Source organism: Rhynchophorus ferrugineus, unplaced genomic scaffold (genome assembly GCF_030347505.1).
Source record: "Rhynchophorus ferrugineus isolate W39M unplaced genomic scaffold, kcgeb_rfMv2 rfM3, whole genome shotgun sequence".
In the NCBI taxonomy this organism is placed as follows: domain Eukaryota; kingdom Metazoa; phylum Arthropoda; class Insecta; order Coleoptera; family Curculionidae; genus Rhynchophorus; species Rhynchophorus ferrugineus.
Genome location: NW_027472582.1, coordinates 35,430,005 through 35,446,538, shown reverse-complemented (window position 1 = coordinate 35,446,538; position 16,534 = coordinate 35,430,005). Strand labels below are relative to the sequence as shown.

The following is a 16,534-nucleotide window of genomic DNA, read 5'->3' as shown; positions in this document are numbered from 1 at the left end:
TAGACCTTAAATATATCAGTTATCCAATAATTTAAAACAATTTGTGAAGTAACAAAAATCCCTTCTTTCTTTAAATCAAATAATACACTAACTACACTAAAGCAAATCTTAATAAAACATATCGTTTAATTAATCCTTTAGAATTGATCAACGAGGACTTATACTGCATTATTTATCAAAAGCGTTCAATTTGCGTATATTCAGATTAGTAAATATTTTTCTGGATATAATAAAGTATTAATACTAATAAAGCATTAATAAAGTATTAATTAGATAAATGCGTTAGATTTACGAATATTTTTTTGTCTAAATAAAAAATGCTATTTTCTATTTAAATAATTACACTGACGTATTTCTACAATACTTTACGATTCTACAGTAAACACCCTGTCATAAGGAAACAATAATTTACAGTTGCGCAAGTTGCTCTTGGAAGGTTTCTTTTAATTATGTTGATCTGTAATTATTTACGAAACGACAATGTTAAATTATGGGCTATAACTTAGTCATAAACCATTATGTTTTATGTTTTGCCTCTTGTAATGACAGTTACTTTGCAAATAACAATTCAGTTACGACGAACTTATAATTAGAAAAAAATTGTTTTTTACTCTAAATTATTACTATAGAAAAATATCAAGACCAGTTTAACCATTATGATATACTTTGGTTTTTTTATAATAAAAATTGAAGAATTATTTTATTTAAATTATCATAAACTTCCAGTAAACATTGAAACAAGAATTATTTATCATCTTGTTAATATATGTTAATATATCAATTAGTAACTAATATATAAAAGGTAATTGTTGAGAAGAGCTATCTTCATTGTTTTTATAGTTATTACTTGAGATATTGACAAATATGAATTTATTTTACTTTAAAGAGCAGTAATATAAAATGGGAAAGACTTTTAAACACAAACACCATTAATTTTACTTCAAAACCTACTGTATTTAATGAAAGAAGAAGCGACTTGCTGCAGAGCAATACAAAACAGCACTGTGTGGTTTATCGAAAACAGTTCAAACCTATCTCATCCGTTTCACCCTTCAATAAGTCTTAAAACAGATAGACGACGTGCTGTTCTGGAAGGAGAAGAATCCCCAACGATAAATAGATTATCGAGTGAACAAATTAGTTCTAATTGGTGAATCTACTGGGTTATGTCTATGCCGGTGGAAAAGTACATTTACCACCATTAGTACCATCACTAGATCCATTACACTCGTTAGTTTATAGGATAGGTACAATAGTATATAAATGATAAACTAACGACTTCCTTGATTGGCATTCAAAAACATAACAGTCGTTTTCAAATAACGTCATTTGGCGCAACGCATATTACACAGGACAATTTCAAGCCCATTTTGGGCGTTTTATGTTAAACAGCCGTAAAAATAATACAACAAAAGTATAATACGTACACAATATGCAATATTCCATTGTTTCTGTACACAAAATGAAGTTTCCGGTTATAAAATTTAAAAATATAATAACTGTTCAAGGAATATTATAATACAATGTAAATAAAAAAGCTAGTAAATTCACACTATTTTAAGGAAATTTGTAATTACTTATACTGTTTAAATAGAATGTCACAGAATAAAACAAACGTAATTTTCGCATCATTGTTAAACAAAATTACCATTGAACAAATTAAAAAGGTTGAAAATGCTCATAGGAGATTGATACACAATTGGACATAAAGTACCAATAAGAGCAAAAACATGTAATAAAAACAAGGAATGTTTTACCCAAAGTATTTTTGTTATTTTTGTTAGTAGTTTTGTTATCGTATATAACAACATTAAATGTCTTTTCGACTGAGAACATTACATAAAAGACAAAGCGTTATGTTTTTAACACCATGCAATTATATTATATGTCTAGTATGCTATTACGTCTAACAGTTCCTTTAGATATATCTGTGTTATGAAATATGTAGGGGTGAATAATAAACCTTTAATTTACTGTAATGATGTATTATTAATGAAAATTTGCTAATTCTTTGAACTATAGAATAGGAAACCATGCTGGCTCAGTTGTATTCTAATGTAAACAAAGCAATTATAATGTAAATACATAACATCAACAGATAGCAGACAGATTTCTTAAAATATCCAACGACGTATTAATATTTTTCTAGATTATTCTATAACTATTTATTATTTAAACATTTACGATGGCAAAACGTACACTAGCTTTGATGCAAAGACTAATGAATGTCATGTATAAATATATCTTGTTATATAGTAGTCTTCGCATTACAGTAAAAGTGTAAATATCTTTTTCAAAATCTAATAATTTAATTTATGGTGGAGGAGCTGGGACATAAACATAGATTTTCCTAGATTACTTAATTTTTTTCAAAGCGTATTAATTCATTCTTTCTGATCATTTCGCAAAAATTTTCTTGGCTCATTTCTCAACAGAAACCTAGTTGGATTTTGATACATCTGCTTATTTATTTACAAAAGCTTCAAAATGGATAAGACGGTTTAAATAAGTCCATAAATTCTCAGAAGGTGAACGCCATTCGTAACAGCTACTGGAAATGCCTGCTTGCAAAATAATTAACAAAATCCACGATATGACTTTGTGCGTTCGAGAAAAAGGCATAGGAAAAGGGCATAGTATCGCATACCATAATAGTACCAGAAAAATTGGGTAAATTTCGTCAAGAGTATTTGACTTACATTAAGGAATATGTGTGTGGTCAACTCTGAGCTTATTTTGATACTTATTAGTTGTAATCAACACGAGTTTTGCATTTATATATAATTATGTTTGAAAAGTGATTACATATGATTACACATGTATTACAGCATAAAGTTAAAGAAAGATTACGGAAAACTATACAGAGTCAAAAAGAGTTTATGTTGGAAAATAAATATTCTACGTAAATAATATATTATAATTATATTTATTATGTATTTAACAATGGCAAAATAAATATTGCCATATCAAATTTATCTTTACTATTATGAAATAGAAATTGCTTCTTTTAACATTTGTATAGTAAAACGCATAACAATCAAAAATTAGATCAATGTCTTTAGTTCGCGACACTGCAAGTGAATGGCAGCCTGGAGTAAAACGCATTTCCCACAACTAACTACCGTGATATGTAGTAAAAAGTGTGGTTGACTAATCAAACACAATCACCCATCAGCAGCGTAGTAATGTCTTTATATTATTACCTCTTCATGTTTTCTTATATTTTTGAGTAGTAAACCTATATCCTATTGATAGCTATTTCAGTGATTACACAATATGACTTTTTAATTTAAAAACCACATGGGCCACATTACAACTACACATTCACCATCAAGCAATTGTTTCTTAATATTGCATGTGCTTCATGGTATTTTATGTTTTGACGTGAAATACACATGTGTATACTTCTAATTAGCATTTAATTTTACTTGCCGTTTCTTAGTTGACTCAATAATGATACTGAAAATTATCTGCAGTCTACATACAGCTGTTACAACATCATTATTTATAGCCACAACGGCATTATCAACAGATATGGTCATTTTTACCCACATTTAGGGATATCATCCTTGTAAAGTACAATATTGGTCCAAGGACACTACTTTGGTTAGTACCCCCGCATAAATCAGTTTCAACTTAACTCCATTCATTGGAAAATTTGGTTCATCTGATTACGTAAATGTATATAAACATATATATCTTTAATTAAAAGGTTTATCAACGAGCTAGATCGGTATGGTAGTAGAACACGTACATAGATCACGTCAACAGAAATAAAATAATTAGTTTTATTATACGTATATTTCCGCACCTATAGTTCTAAGAGTTATTTCCGGTTATAACGGGAAGCCACTTTTGATACCACTAGTGATCATTCTAAAAACTGAGGACAATAAGTATACTGCATATAAGAAAGTAAGAAGAAACCCCGAAGAAAATCTGCCGAAATAATGCCTAACAAGTTATTATTCTCGAAAACACGGAGACTGCATAGTAGTAACAAATATGTAGTATATGATTGCTAGTTTAAGCAATTTTTCATCTGGTTATATTTATTATTTGCTAATTCTAGGGTTATGTTATTACTTACTAATTTCGTATATATGATGGTAGAAATTAGTTTTTTTTGTTAATCGAAGAAATGAACAATTTGGAGCGGAGCTGTTGCGAAAATTTTATTAACATATCTTTTACTATACTATATAATACCGCAACAAAATAAAAAAGAAAACGCAGCTAAAATTAAAATATGATTAAAATTGATATGCAGATGTGACAATATCAAATATATTTCCTGGATAGAGTAATTCAAAGCTGATATAATGTAGGCGATCTAAAATGTAACTAGTTATCTAACACTGTTCGGTATGGTATGTTCAAATGTATATATCAATATTAATACCATATTGGTTATTAAAAATATGATGTGAAAACATGTACATTTGACAAGAATATATAAGCAAGGGGCACTGACTTAGATTACATTGGTTAAATATAAGAATTCTGTAAAAATTCTGTAAATGTAACAATTCTTCGATAAACCATATTTGACATAAGCTTCTTCCATTCATTTTATTAATATTTTCAATTAAAAATTAAAAGCTTTTATAATTATAAGTAACTAAATGCATTATAATTACGTGTTATATAATGTATAATACATTAATATTATATGTGAGGGTAAAACTGCACTTAATAACAAAAGAAATATTACTTAATAACAATATATAATAATTATATAGTTTCCATCAAATTTCGATATTATAATTAGTGGTGACCATCAAATTCATTTCACAACATCAATAGGACTTACATAAACGAAAACGAAGAAAAAAGCAACGCACACTATGTTACCTATATAAAAACAGAAGACGAAGACAAATAGTTGTTTGCCTTCTGTGATCAGTAAAATACCGAGAAAGGTTATCATGGTAAATAAGATAAAGTAATATTTAAGGTAAAGTGTCATAACACATTGTTCCATATAACAGTGGCAACATTATTTAATACTATATCTTATTTATTAAGCTTTTTATATTTTGATTTGCTTTTTCTTTTGTTGAGTAATTAAATATAAAAACTAATTTATTTAAATAGAGATTCATAAATTAATAATTTCCGTGGATGAAATACAATTTGATAAAAAATGGTTATATAATCTAATATTTCAAACATTTTACTGTATTATTTTATTATAGAATTGTCAAATTCAGAAAATATTCTATAGTTTTACGAACAATGTTAAATTTGTTTTGAAATTCTTATAAATATTATTAATATTTAAATTTAATTGAATTGAAATATAAATATACTCTAATTGTTACCAGATACCAAGCAAACGATTATCGAGCCTGAAAACTAAAAATTTTCTGACAATCTTATCAAACAAGCCATACTTCTAAATGGCTTAGTAATGTCAGGTGAATATATATATATATATATATTTATATATATATATATATATATTTATATATATATATATAGCAACTTGAAATTATTAACGAAATTATTATATTGAAATTATTGAAAATAATGACGGTAACAGCAGAGGTTATTATCGAAAATTATTAAATTTCTGGAGGATTATTTTGATAGTTCTTGCATATTATGTCAATATAACTGTATTAAAATAGCTCATCCGTGATTTCAAGGTAATATAGGTAAGCTTTCAGACAAATGCGATAACGAGTCTTAAAAATAAATTTAATATGCCGAATAAAAGTGCCCGTTAAACAGTTATCTCTCGATTGAAACGGTGCCGTAGAAAATAATTTTAAATAATTTTATATTTAATACAATATTTAACAATATAAATTAATATATAGAGCATTTAAATAGTTAAGACAAACTTGAACGAGGCTATTCATGTTATTCATGTTATGAAGGAAACCCATTACTCATAAGCTCACAAGTTAACAATATGATGCATATTATAAAACAAATATGTGTAATTCACCGCTTTCTCATATTCTGGAATATCTCCGTTTTTAAGTTGAATTGCTCTCAATTCAAATATTCCATTTACTAATTCCTCTGTTGGTTAAAGAACCCTTTTATAATGATAAATTAAAATTCATCAAATTAAAAGCTTTGATTCAAAAAGCTAAAGCATCAAAGATTTATTGTATATATGTTATCTTCTTTAGGCTTAAACATTTTCTCAAGTTAAATTGATATTGTATTAAACAATAAATATTACTCTAAACTAGAAATGGATAAAGGAAACGCCTATTATATGCGCGCCTATGGTAACTCTTTATCTCAAGAACATTGTGAATTAACCTTGAATAAATCTTATTTATAGCAGAATCTGTATGAAAATCAACATTTCTAGCTCAATATATTTAATGTTCGATTTCTAACAATGACTAATAAAGAAATAATGCTTGTTCTAGACTTGATATTTTTACCACTAGTAAAATGTGACGAAATGTTTTATATAATTATAAATAAATTCATAAACTAAGAACAGTGAAGCAGCACTTTCTCTTTCTTCAAATGCGGCCGTTTTTCGGCGATTTCGTCCTTCAAACGGTCCAAAAACGCTATGTAAGAGTCGCTGATGATGGTCCTTCCTTTTTCAAGGTAGTCAATGAAAATTATTCCATGCGCATCCCAAAATACAGACCTTGCCGGCCGACTGTTGCGTTTTCCCACGCTTTGGAGCGGGATCATCGTATGCAGCCCACTCGGATGACTGTCGATTGGACTTCGGAGTGAAATGATGGAACCATGTTTCATCCATTGTCACATATCGACGCAAAAAATTGGGTTTATTATGCTTGATCATCTTCTACACTCTGCTCCAAATCATCAACTCCTTATTGTTTTTAGTGAAAAGTGAGCTCGCGCGGCACCCACTTTGCACAGAGCTTTCTCATACCCAAATATTCGTGAATGATATGATGTACACAGTCAATTGATATTTTTAAAGTGTCTGCTCTTTCATTCAATTTCAATTTACGGTAATTCAAAATTATTTTGTGGATTTTTAAAATATTTTCGTCGGTAACAACCTCGTTTGGGCATCCATTGCGTTCACCGTCCTCGGTGCTCATTTCACCACGTTTAAACTTAGCATACCAATACTTGATGGTTGATTTTCCTGGGGCAGTGTCCGGAAACTCGGCATCGAGTATCAAGTTTTTGCTTCAACTGTATTTTTTCCCTTCCTTACGCGAAATTCCTTTTTATCCATTTTTTTTCAGAATAAAAAAAGTTGCTTCACTCAAAATGCTATAATTCACAAACTGGTGATCCGACAGCAGCTGTCCAGTTTATACACGTAGCTTGAGGGTTAGGGCTAACTAAAAAACAAATGGATTTAATTCTAGTAGCGCCATCTTTGTGTCAGGCCGGGGACCTTTCAATTGACCTGTTAGGTTACTTATACTGGTATACATTTTTTTCACTTTAAAATGTTATTTATTGAGAAAAATCGGTACATAATGTAATGATTCAAATATCTAGCATCGTTTCCTACAATTCTTTCCAATCTCTCTGGCAACATGTCGAAAAAACGATGTTGGTTTGGTTGCGATCCTATAATCGATGACAATACACCATAGAAGAACTCCTTATTTTCTGTCTAACAAACAATATAGAAACTTTTGAAAATGGAATTTTTGATCAACTTGTGTGGTAGGTATTTTCTTTCCTTTTGAATCTTTCCCATCGCATTTAAACATCTGAAGACAGGTGACATCGAAGGTGTGGTTTGCAATTCGATATCTTTAGAAGTTATAAAAATGCTTGCAAAAATATTCTTGCTTTTTAGAAACATTTGATTTTATAGATTCATCAGAGTTTGAGCGATAACTTGAGTTATGCTAACTTAAATAGTCTCTGTCAAAGTAGTATAGATCTTTAGGAAACCGTTCAAGATAAGTAAAATATATCGTTCATATTCCACCAAATAAATCTCCAAATGCTGCAAACCTCATTCGGCAAACAAACATCTCGATCTATAGTCATTAGTTTTGTGATCCGGGACTCATTTAAATCCTGCACGAATGCAAACCCAAAATGCGATATTTGCGTCGACTGAAGCCGACCGACAAAATATAGATTTTAAACGAAAATTTGATTCGATTACAAAAATACTAGGCTTTTGAAACATTTTGATAATTACATATATTTTGTAATATTTTCTAGAATGTTTAAATATGTTTTGTATCAGTTGCATATCTTAGAATGTTGGTTAAACGCCTATATGTAGTGTTCTAGGTTATAGTTTGACTATAATTATTTCCCGAGATATCCTGCTCTATATCAGAAGAAGCTTAATTACTTAAATAATAAAACGTAATAAATTTGTAGTTTGTATTTTAGATAGGCTGACAATAAAGCCAAATGTGGAAGACAAAAATTAAGATTAAGTTTAATAAATATTGAGTTAAATAGTTCTTCATTATGACAAACTGCGTATAATTGATTTTAATATACATAATATATCTTTATTTACACATTCTTTTGCATTACCATTCGAAAATTAAAAAATATATGGCGTCAGTAGAAGACAATCTGTGTACGTTAATAAAATAGGAATATGGAAAAAGTGAGTAAAAACATAATTATTAAGGGTTTCCAAAATGAACTGAAATAACATAAGATGTATTTAATTACAAGTTTGTTTGAATAAAATTCGAGGCAATTCAACACTAGTGCCAAATGACACCGAATTTATTAAAAATCACTTGTTTGATAGATGTAGTAACTTAACCAAGCTTGGGAGGTATTTTAATTTATTAGTGACTGAAGCAATATCTTGACTTGATTTTATATCAAAATTATGTACGAAACTAAACATAAGAACGTATCTTAGTAATATTTTACACTAATACATACGTGTATTATTTAACGCAATAGATAGTGTCGAGCATCTTGAACAGAATATTATATTTAGGAATAATTAAGTGTTGTCTGTCTTGGTAGATCAGGAAGGTCAACAAAATTGCAAAAGGGCTAAAATGTAATAATTTTCATTGCTATATATAATATAATTCAGCTCATTTAGATAATTTTGAATGGTATAATTATAACAAATATATATCTATATATCAAAGAAGGTATTAGAAAATAAGCAGCACGTTTTTAGCATAATATGCATAGTATTTAAAGCGAGTTATATTTAGGATAATGCAAAATTTTTCATATATGTTGACACAGAAATTGTAAAAATTGATAGTGTATTAGTTTATACACACAAGGTACCAATAGATCAGTTATCAACTAGAATTATTATTATATTTATTTTCATATGAAATTTTATAATAGAAATTTAAAAAAAATCATTCATGCTCAATAAAAGGGAACTTATTAAATGCTCCTATATAAATATTATTAAAAATAGAATATTTTATAAATTCCCATTTAAAATTCTATTGTTATTATAATGAAAAATGTTTCATATTTTTGATATACAAAAATTGTAAAACTATATAGCATTTTTCATATATTTTCCAAGTATTTACTTAAAACGTTAGATATAATTGAGGTTTTGAATTTGTATCAATCAGTTTTAAAATATGGCATACTTATTTTTCATTTTTCACTAGAATTGAGGACATATAATATTAGCTATAATATGGTTATTATATTTAATATTATTATAGATTATTATACGACTACGTCGGATTCACTGTAACTAAAATTAAATTAAATTGTAAAAAAGTTGTAAATAAATCTAAAATGAGTCAATATCAAGCTTAATAGAAATAACTAGCCCAAAAATGTTTATTGAAGTTAATAAACCTCTGATATAAAAAACAATGCTGAACTCTATACAGTTTTATGAATTATTTTATATCTTCATTAAATAATTTATATATCAGAACAAGATATCAAGAACAAAACTGAGATTATGCAATAAATACGTCTATTATATAGTAGCAGCATGATTTGAGGCGCGGCAAAATGTACATTTATTTAATATACTTAAGTCATTGCTGCCTGAGAAATGATAGATAAACTTATCACTATATCACTTATCACCAAAAGCAAATTCTCAAATGTCACAAGTCCTGACGTTTATTTCCTGGTCAGCCTGATCTGAATAGCTTAAGGTATAGAAATCAAAATAAATATTGTTTAAATTAAAAATAGTAAAAATATATAGTAAAAATTACAAAGATACGCAGTATTTTTAACAAATATTCCAACATGTTTATACATCAGAGTATAAAACGGAGTTTTGATTAATACAAGGGTGATTGTCACATTAATGTAAGTTCAGTTTAATTACCTATATTTTGAAATGAAATTGCATCGTTGACGCTTATTTATTTTATACTTCGATCATTAAAATAGTAGCTATTTATATATATATACATTTTTCCTGTCAGTAAATTAATTTATTTCAAGTTATTATTTTATGTAAATCTGGAATCTAGCCCATGCAGGTAGCTCGTTTTTAGTTTGTGCTCTAGAGTTTTCTTTAACCGATTGCTTTCTACTTGGTCTTATGACCCACGTGGAAACTAACAACCTGCCAATAAATGAGGAATTAAAATTCTATGGAGCCATTTAATAATTCTAAACAATCTCTGCAACATTCATTTATTTTAATTTTTTTGCATTCATTCATACATTACCTGCAATATTCGGTTAGTGCTTTGTTAGAAAATGTATTTACTAATGAAACCTAAAATGAATTAGAAGTTAATTCGACTAAAATTTACAAAAAAAATTTAATAATCCTTAGAATTACGTCTCTATCCATTAACATACTATCAATTTCTAAGCAAGAAGAATTTTACGAAGGTGTTCTGTATCCGCCAGACATCAAATTAAATCAAAAGCTGCTTGCAATAACCCAAATACCTTGTATAACGAAGAGAATAGACGGTTTTTGTTATGCTCGAATTTTGTTAATATATGTTCGGATGAAATTTTTGCATACATCCGGTTTTTCTTCCACAGCTGCATTTTATACCTTCCGATAAAGTGGACACAGTAATTTGTTCTCACTTTAAAAAGTTTAAAACGTAAATACATGATCATACTATTCTTAATAGTTTTTTATCCAAAGATGTCATAACTGATTGTTCCAACAATACAGGAATCATTGAAACTAACACAAAATCTTAAACAAGTAAAATCAAGTAACTTCGTTTAATAATGTTTTATCGCACCCATTTTCCACTTTAATATTATTTCAACTATAAAATGTAGCTATTTGTCTTCCATTTAAAGTTGCTCCGCCGGCATTTAAGGATACAGCACTGAAAGATCTTCCGATTTTAAGAAGTACGCCTCCTACTGAAGTACAAATAAATATTTATCCACGTAAAAAACAACAACAATAATTATTTTATAATTACTCAAAAAATATCAAGGAGAATCAGAAGAATATGGATAAATATTAACAGTATTTATTAGTTCAAAGTAGCTGTCAATAAAGACAGATTTAGAATTTACTTTGTTGTCCCAACATTAATAGGATTCTCTGGCATTAGTCTGTATGTCTTTAACCAAGGAATCATAATCAGGCGTATATCTTGACAAAGATAATAATAATTAATCTTCAGAATGACGACCAGTCAGGACAGAACGTTGTGTCTTTGTTAGCTACAAGTATGTAAACGCCGGTTCGCATAAGTATGTAGAGCCGAAACAATAGAATAGATATATTCTCTACCTTTGGTGATTTTGGGATATTTTTCTCGGTTGACATATTTCCAAATAGCTTGTAAGATTAAGTCAGTTTGTAAAAATATAATTTAATCTACTAATGCCTTTGAAATTTGACATTCTTCTTTGGCCAATGCGTTTCACACTTAAATAATTTTTAAAATTAAAAAATATAAATTCCACAATTTCTTTCATTTGCTCTAATATTGGAATTCTATCTCAAAATGTTCAATTTCGTTTTTGATTTACGTGGCGTATATGTCGAACTTATAATTAACATTTTTAAAATTAATTAGATTATCTATTTTTATTGAAAAATGATTCGCATTATTATGTTGTAGATCTTCTATTAGCAAATATATTTTGTTTTGTGTGCGTCTATGCAGCTGATCATATAAATTACTGTTTTAGCCATCTGATATCGATACTATAAATTGTTGGTCATTCCTGCTCAAGGGGAGTAGGTGATGCACAATACATCTCCATTGGCAGGAGTCAGTGTCCGTCTCCCATATCTTAAAATGCAGAAACTTATTAACTATTACAAAAAAGTCATAGTTTGTCTTACTAATTTCGGAATGTGTTTTTGTCTCAGAGTCTATCCAAATGATTTGTATTATTTTAAAATCTAATTGTACCTTGTACATAGGTATCTTCATTTAAACTTTTATTCCATCCACAATTTTATTTACTATTTCAATATTTATTCTTTGTTATTCCTAGGAAATCGAGATATACGGAGTGGTTCTAGCTTCTTAGTTTTCATTAATATTTCTTAGTTTTTGTTGATAGTCTCCAAAATACATATTGGGGATTCTCTAGACGAATAATGTGAAAATAAATCAGTCAACACTTTATTTGTAGTTTATCAATTTTCGGCATTCCTCCCACAGTATGATGCTGTTCGTCTATCTTTTATTTGTTTTTAAATACATTCGTATATCAACAATCACTCTTTATGATAATATACGTATGCTATATAAATATAGCTTTACAATATTAGTCCCAGGTGGGATGAACCTTACATCAACGAGCACATATTTTAAGGTAATTTATAAAATTTATTTGTCTCATTTATTTAGCTGTATGTTTATATAATCTCATCAAGCACCAATATAAAATAAGCGCAACGAAATACAATTCTGAGGTTTAATTAAGAATTTAATGTAATAAATCATAATTTATATGATGGGATCTTTTTTAAAATTTTTTCCAAACTTGAACGGTATATTTTGTTTTGTGTGTATGTTTTTATGCGGTTATATATCCGATATTTTCGTTTTTACAAGGGACGAGTAATTTGGAATTTATGTTTCCAAATATTTTTGATTGGTTTCGACATATGTGAAAAATCCAAAAGCTTCATTTATAACCGGTAAAAATCCTCTCTCTAGTTTTATTGTTTTATTTTTTATTGGTAGTTCATTATCGATCACACTCTTCTGATCCCACCAAATACCCAATTTATATAAGCAACTGATGATGATTATTCGCTGGGTTTACAAACTAACATTCTACCAATTTTCATATTGTTGACAATTCTAAATTTAATGATTTAGATTAATCTTGACAAATCTCGCCAGCACCTTTATTTCCATAAGAAATATTGAACTAAAATAACAGTAAAATATGTTATACAACATAAAATCTGACATATAAAGTATACATTCTTATTTAATCTTGTTACATTTTATTTTAGTCCAGCATCACCAACCGGTTCACTAGCTTTCTGTAAAACACCACTTACCATCTCCGACACCTAATACATGTAAACAAAAAATTACTTAAATACAAATATTAAATACAAAATACTAATAAGCGTCATTTTCATTGGTATTTTTTTATGAAATAGAAATAATTTATTATATAATTGAGGAATTAAAACAGTTTATCCAAACAATGCCAATAGGCAAAATTAACAGAATTGAATAACAGAAACGTTTTAAAAATTCCCCTTAATTATTGCTAATGATAGGTAATTAAGCTAACATTAGGGTTTTTCTAATAACAATATGGTGTTTACTGTAATTGTATAATTCAATTTACATATATAAAAGCCACTATACCGATGTTTATGCTCCATAAAATAGCATATTCTAATAGGTAATGTAGTGTTAGTTTCACTTAAAACAGTGACGGATAGTAATTTCAAAATTATTTCAAAAATCGAAAATTAGATGAAATGAAATGAAATTAGAAAATTTATCAATATATCAAATCGATATCAATATCGAAATGAGAGAAAAATACGAATATTCTAGCTGGAAAACTTAGATTAGAAAAAAAGTAAATTTTTGCATTTTGTTTTAAAATTAATACTATATATGTATCATTATTGTGTAGTGCATTAACAACTATATATGTTGAATTTTGTGGAGCTATTATTCCCCCTCTTAGAGTGGAATCTGAAAGAGAAATCGCTATAACAAAATCAGAGAAATCTAAAATTCTTCTCCAGTCGTCTATCCCAAAATTTATTTGGACACATAATTTCTGATTAACAATCTTGTGTACTAAACCTTGATAAAATGTTCTGGCCTACACAAGGCTGCAAGGTGATGAACAGCAAAATGTAAGGTTTTTGATAAACTATAGCACCATGGTCTAATTCATAGTGCTTTCACATTAAGTACACAGACATAGTAACTAATTTATTCCTACCCGGGAAATGGGGTTTTCACGTAAAAATCAATGATGTAAATCTTCAAACGGAAGTTAATTTCATTTGCAATTCACCAAAGCGCCTTCTTTCTCCTCCTGCTTACAAAATCAAGTGAATGTCATAGTAAAATGCGCAGAAAGCCACACGCGCAAGCTTGAATCCTCGGCTTAGCCGACAGGAATTGTAGTATGTTCAAGTTTCATCTTCAAGGACAATGGTGTTTACAGTCTGCTATTCACGCTCTATTGCAGCAATAGAAAATTCCCACCACACCAATACAAGTATATGCCTAGCAGATAACTCGATCAATTCCAGATATTTTAACATAGGAAAATTCGTGTACTTCTGAAGACCCCTTCTCAATTTCACAAAAGAACGTGAACATTCATCATGAAACACATTGTACATTAACATTAATCCTGTTCTGAAGAATCAATCCCGAATCCTTTTACAGGTTACTATTCAAGCAAATAGCTTTATATGCTTAACTATATTGAAAGTAAATTTGCTAAATAAAATATAATTTACGCAATACTTAATAATTTACGTAATATTCAAAACCAAATTTTATTCATATGTAATAAAATTGTATAGATTTTTTCTATCGAAGACTGTTTAATTACTTACTGGAATCTAAATTATTATAACATAATGGCTTTTGACGTCCTCAATATTTTAAGTGTTCTATGAATTGCCTTTTTAACACGTTATAGTATAACTTCATTCAATAAGTATTATTACCATATTTTATAAAAAAGTGAAATTACTTTTTCCCACCTTTATTTTTATTATTAATATGAATTACGTCAATGTTAATTACTATTTCTTTGGAAAATGAACACAAAAGTTGTTCATACTACTGTCCGTTCATAAAAGTGCTTATTACTTTATTCTCATAACAAAACAAATACAAAAGACGAGAACAAAAACGAAAGTAGTATAATAACTTACTCCATCTCGATAAACTCCTGGCTTTCTTGATATATAAATTTTTTGCCTGTTTTACTCCTAATGTCTCAGATACTCTTCTCAAATTAACCAAGATATCTTCAGTTTTTTCTACAACCGACAGATCCTGTTTGGAGAATTTCCTGCTTCCAATTATGGGCATGACAGTGATGGCACGTTTCAGCTTCATTATAACTAGAAAAAGAGACATAAATCATGATTTATTGAATAGCTAACATTAGTTATATTGAACTAGTTTTAATATATTGATTTAAAGGTGTAAAATTTATTTGAAGGTTTTATGTAAAATCAATATTATGCCGACTGTAGTTTTACTACTATGAACACGAAAATAGAAACAATATTAAAATAGTATATTAATTTTTAAAAACATTGTGTTGTATCTCTATAACAATATCAAAGGATAATTTACAATATTTAAACTATTTTTAAGGAGGGTTTATCTGGAATACCCAGACTAATTACTGGCGTGACTGGAAAGTACATATTCCTAGTTGGGTTTTATAATGTTGTCTAGATATATTTACAATTATAATCAACATAATAAATATAAAATTCATCAATACCCTGATGGAATCGAACCATCGACTATCGCAGTAAAAGGACCGTCCTATTATCCTGTTATAATAGTCTTATAAAGTATATGATATAGAAAATCACTCAATAAGCATTCTGTTGAATTGAGGAAAATATTTTTTCATGTTAGAAATTTGATTTGATGCACCAACATAACAGTTAAGTTAAGAGTCGTCGGCGCGTTGTTATTCTTTGACTGATTTGTATGATTCTCTAAAGCTACATCATTATTTATACTTTTGAAAACAATAGCTATTTTTAGCCTGAGGCATTAGTGTTTATAGGACAACCTTTTCAAATTCAATATACCAATAAAATATAATTGACATTACTGCTGTAGAATCTCCATAACGGCTATTATGCCACTGTTCAAACGTATTTTTTCGCATCAAAAACTAATATTTAATGAATACATGAATCTCATTTTTATCCCCTGTTTTGAAATTAAGAAAACTTATTTCATTAAATTTGTCATCTGTAAAGCATCTGTTTCATCTTCTATCACTAAGAGTTCTATATATATATATGTATGTATTACAAACTGCTGCACTGTTTTTCCAGTCTATGTCTAATTTTTATATTTAATAGAAAAATATTATTTAGTCTTTTCTTTTGGAGAACGAAATATGTCGACTTATACTTTTATAAATAAAGTTTCTGAAAGGATACTCCATTTTGAGCTACAAACTTCAAAGT

The 16,534-nt window shown here is 28.3% G+C and overlaps 1 protein-coding gene across 3 annotated transcripts in view; it reads right to left on the bottom strand.

The window, feature by feature from the left end:
* The window catches only part of LOC143193345 (scavenger receptor class B member 1), a 92,560-nt gene that overhangs the window by 36,841 nt on the left and 39,185 nt on the right, over positions 1-16,534 (bottom strand). For all 3 annotated transcript variants that reach the window (XM_076399500.1, XM_076399501.1, XM_076399502.1), the window contains exon 2: positions 15,245-15,436. In XM_076399500.1, the coding sequence (XP_076255615.1) occupies positions 15,245-15,431 (187 nt within the window). In that variant the 5' untranslated portion in view covers positions 15,432-15,436. The remainder of the gene's footprint in view (positions 1-15,244; positions 15,437-16,534) is intronic.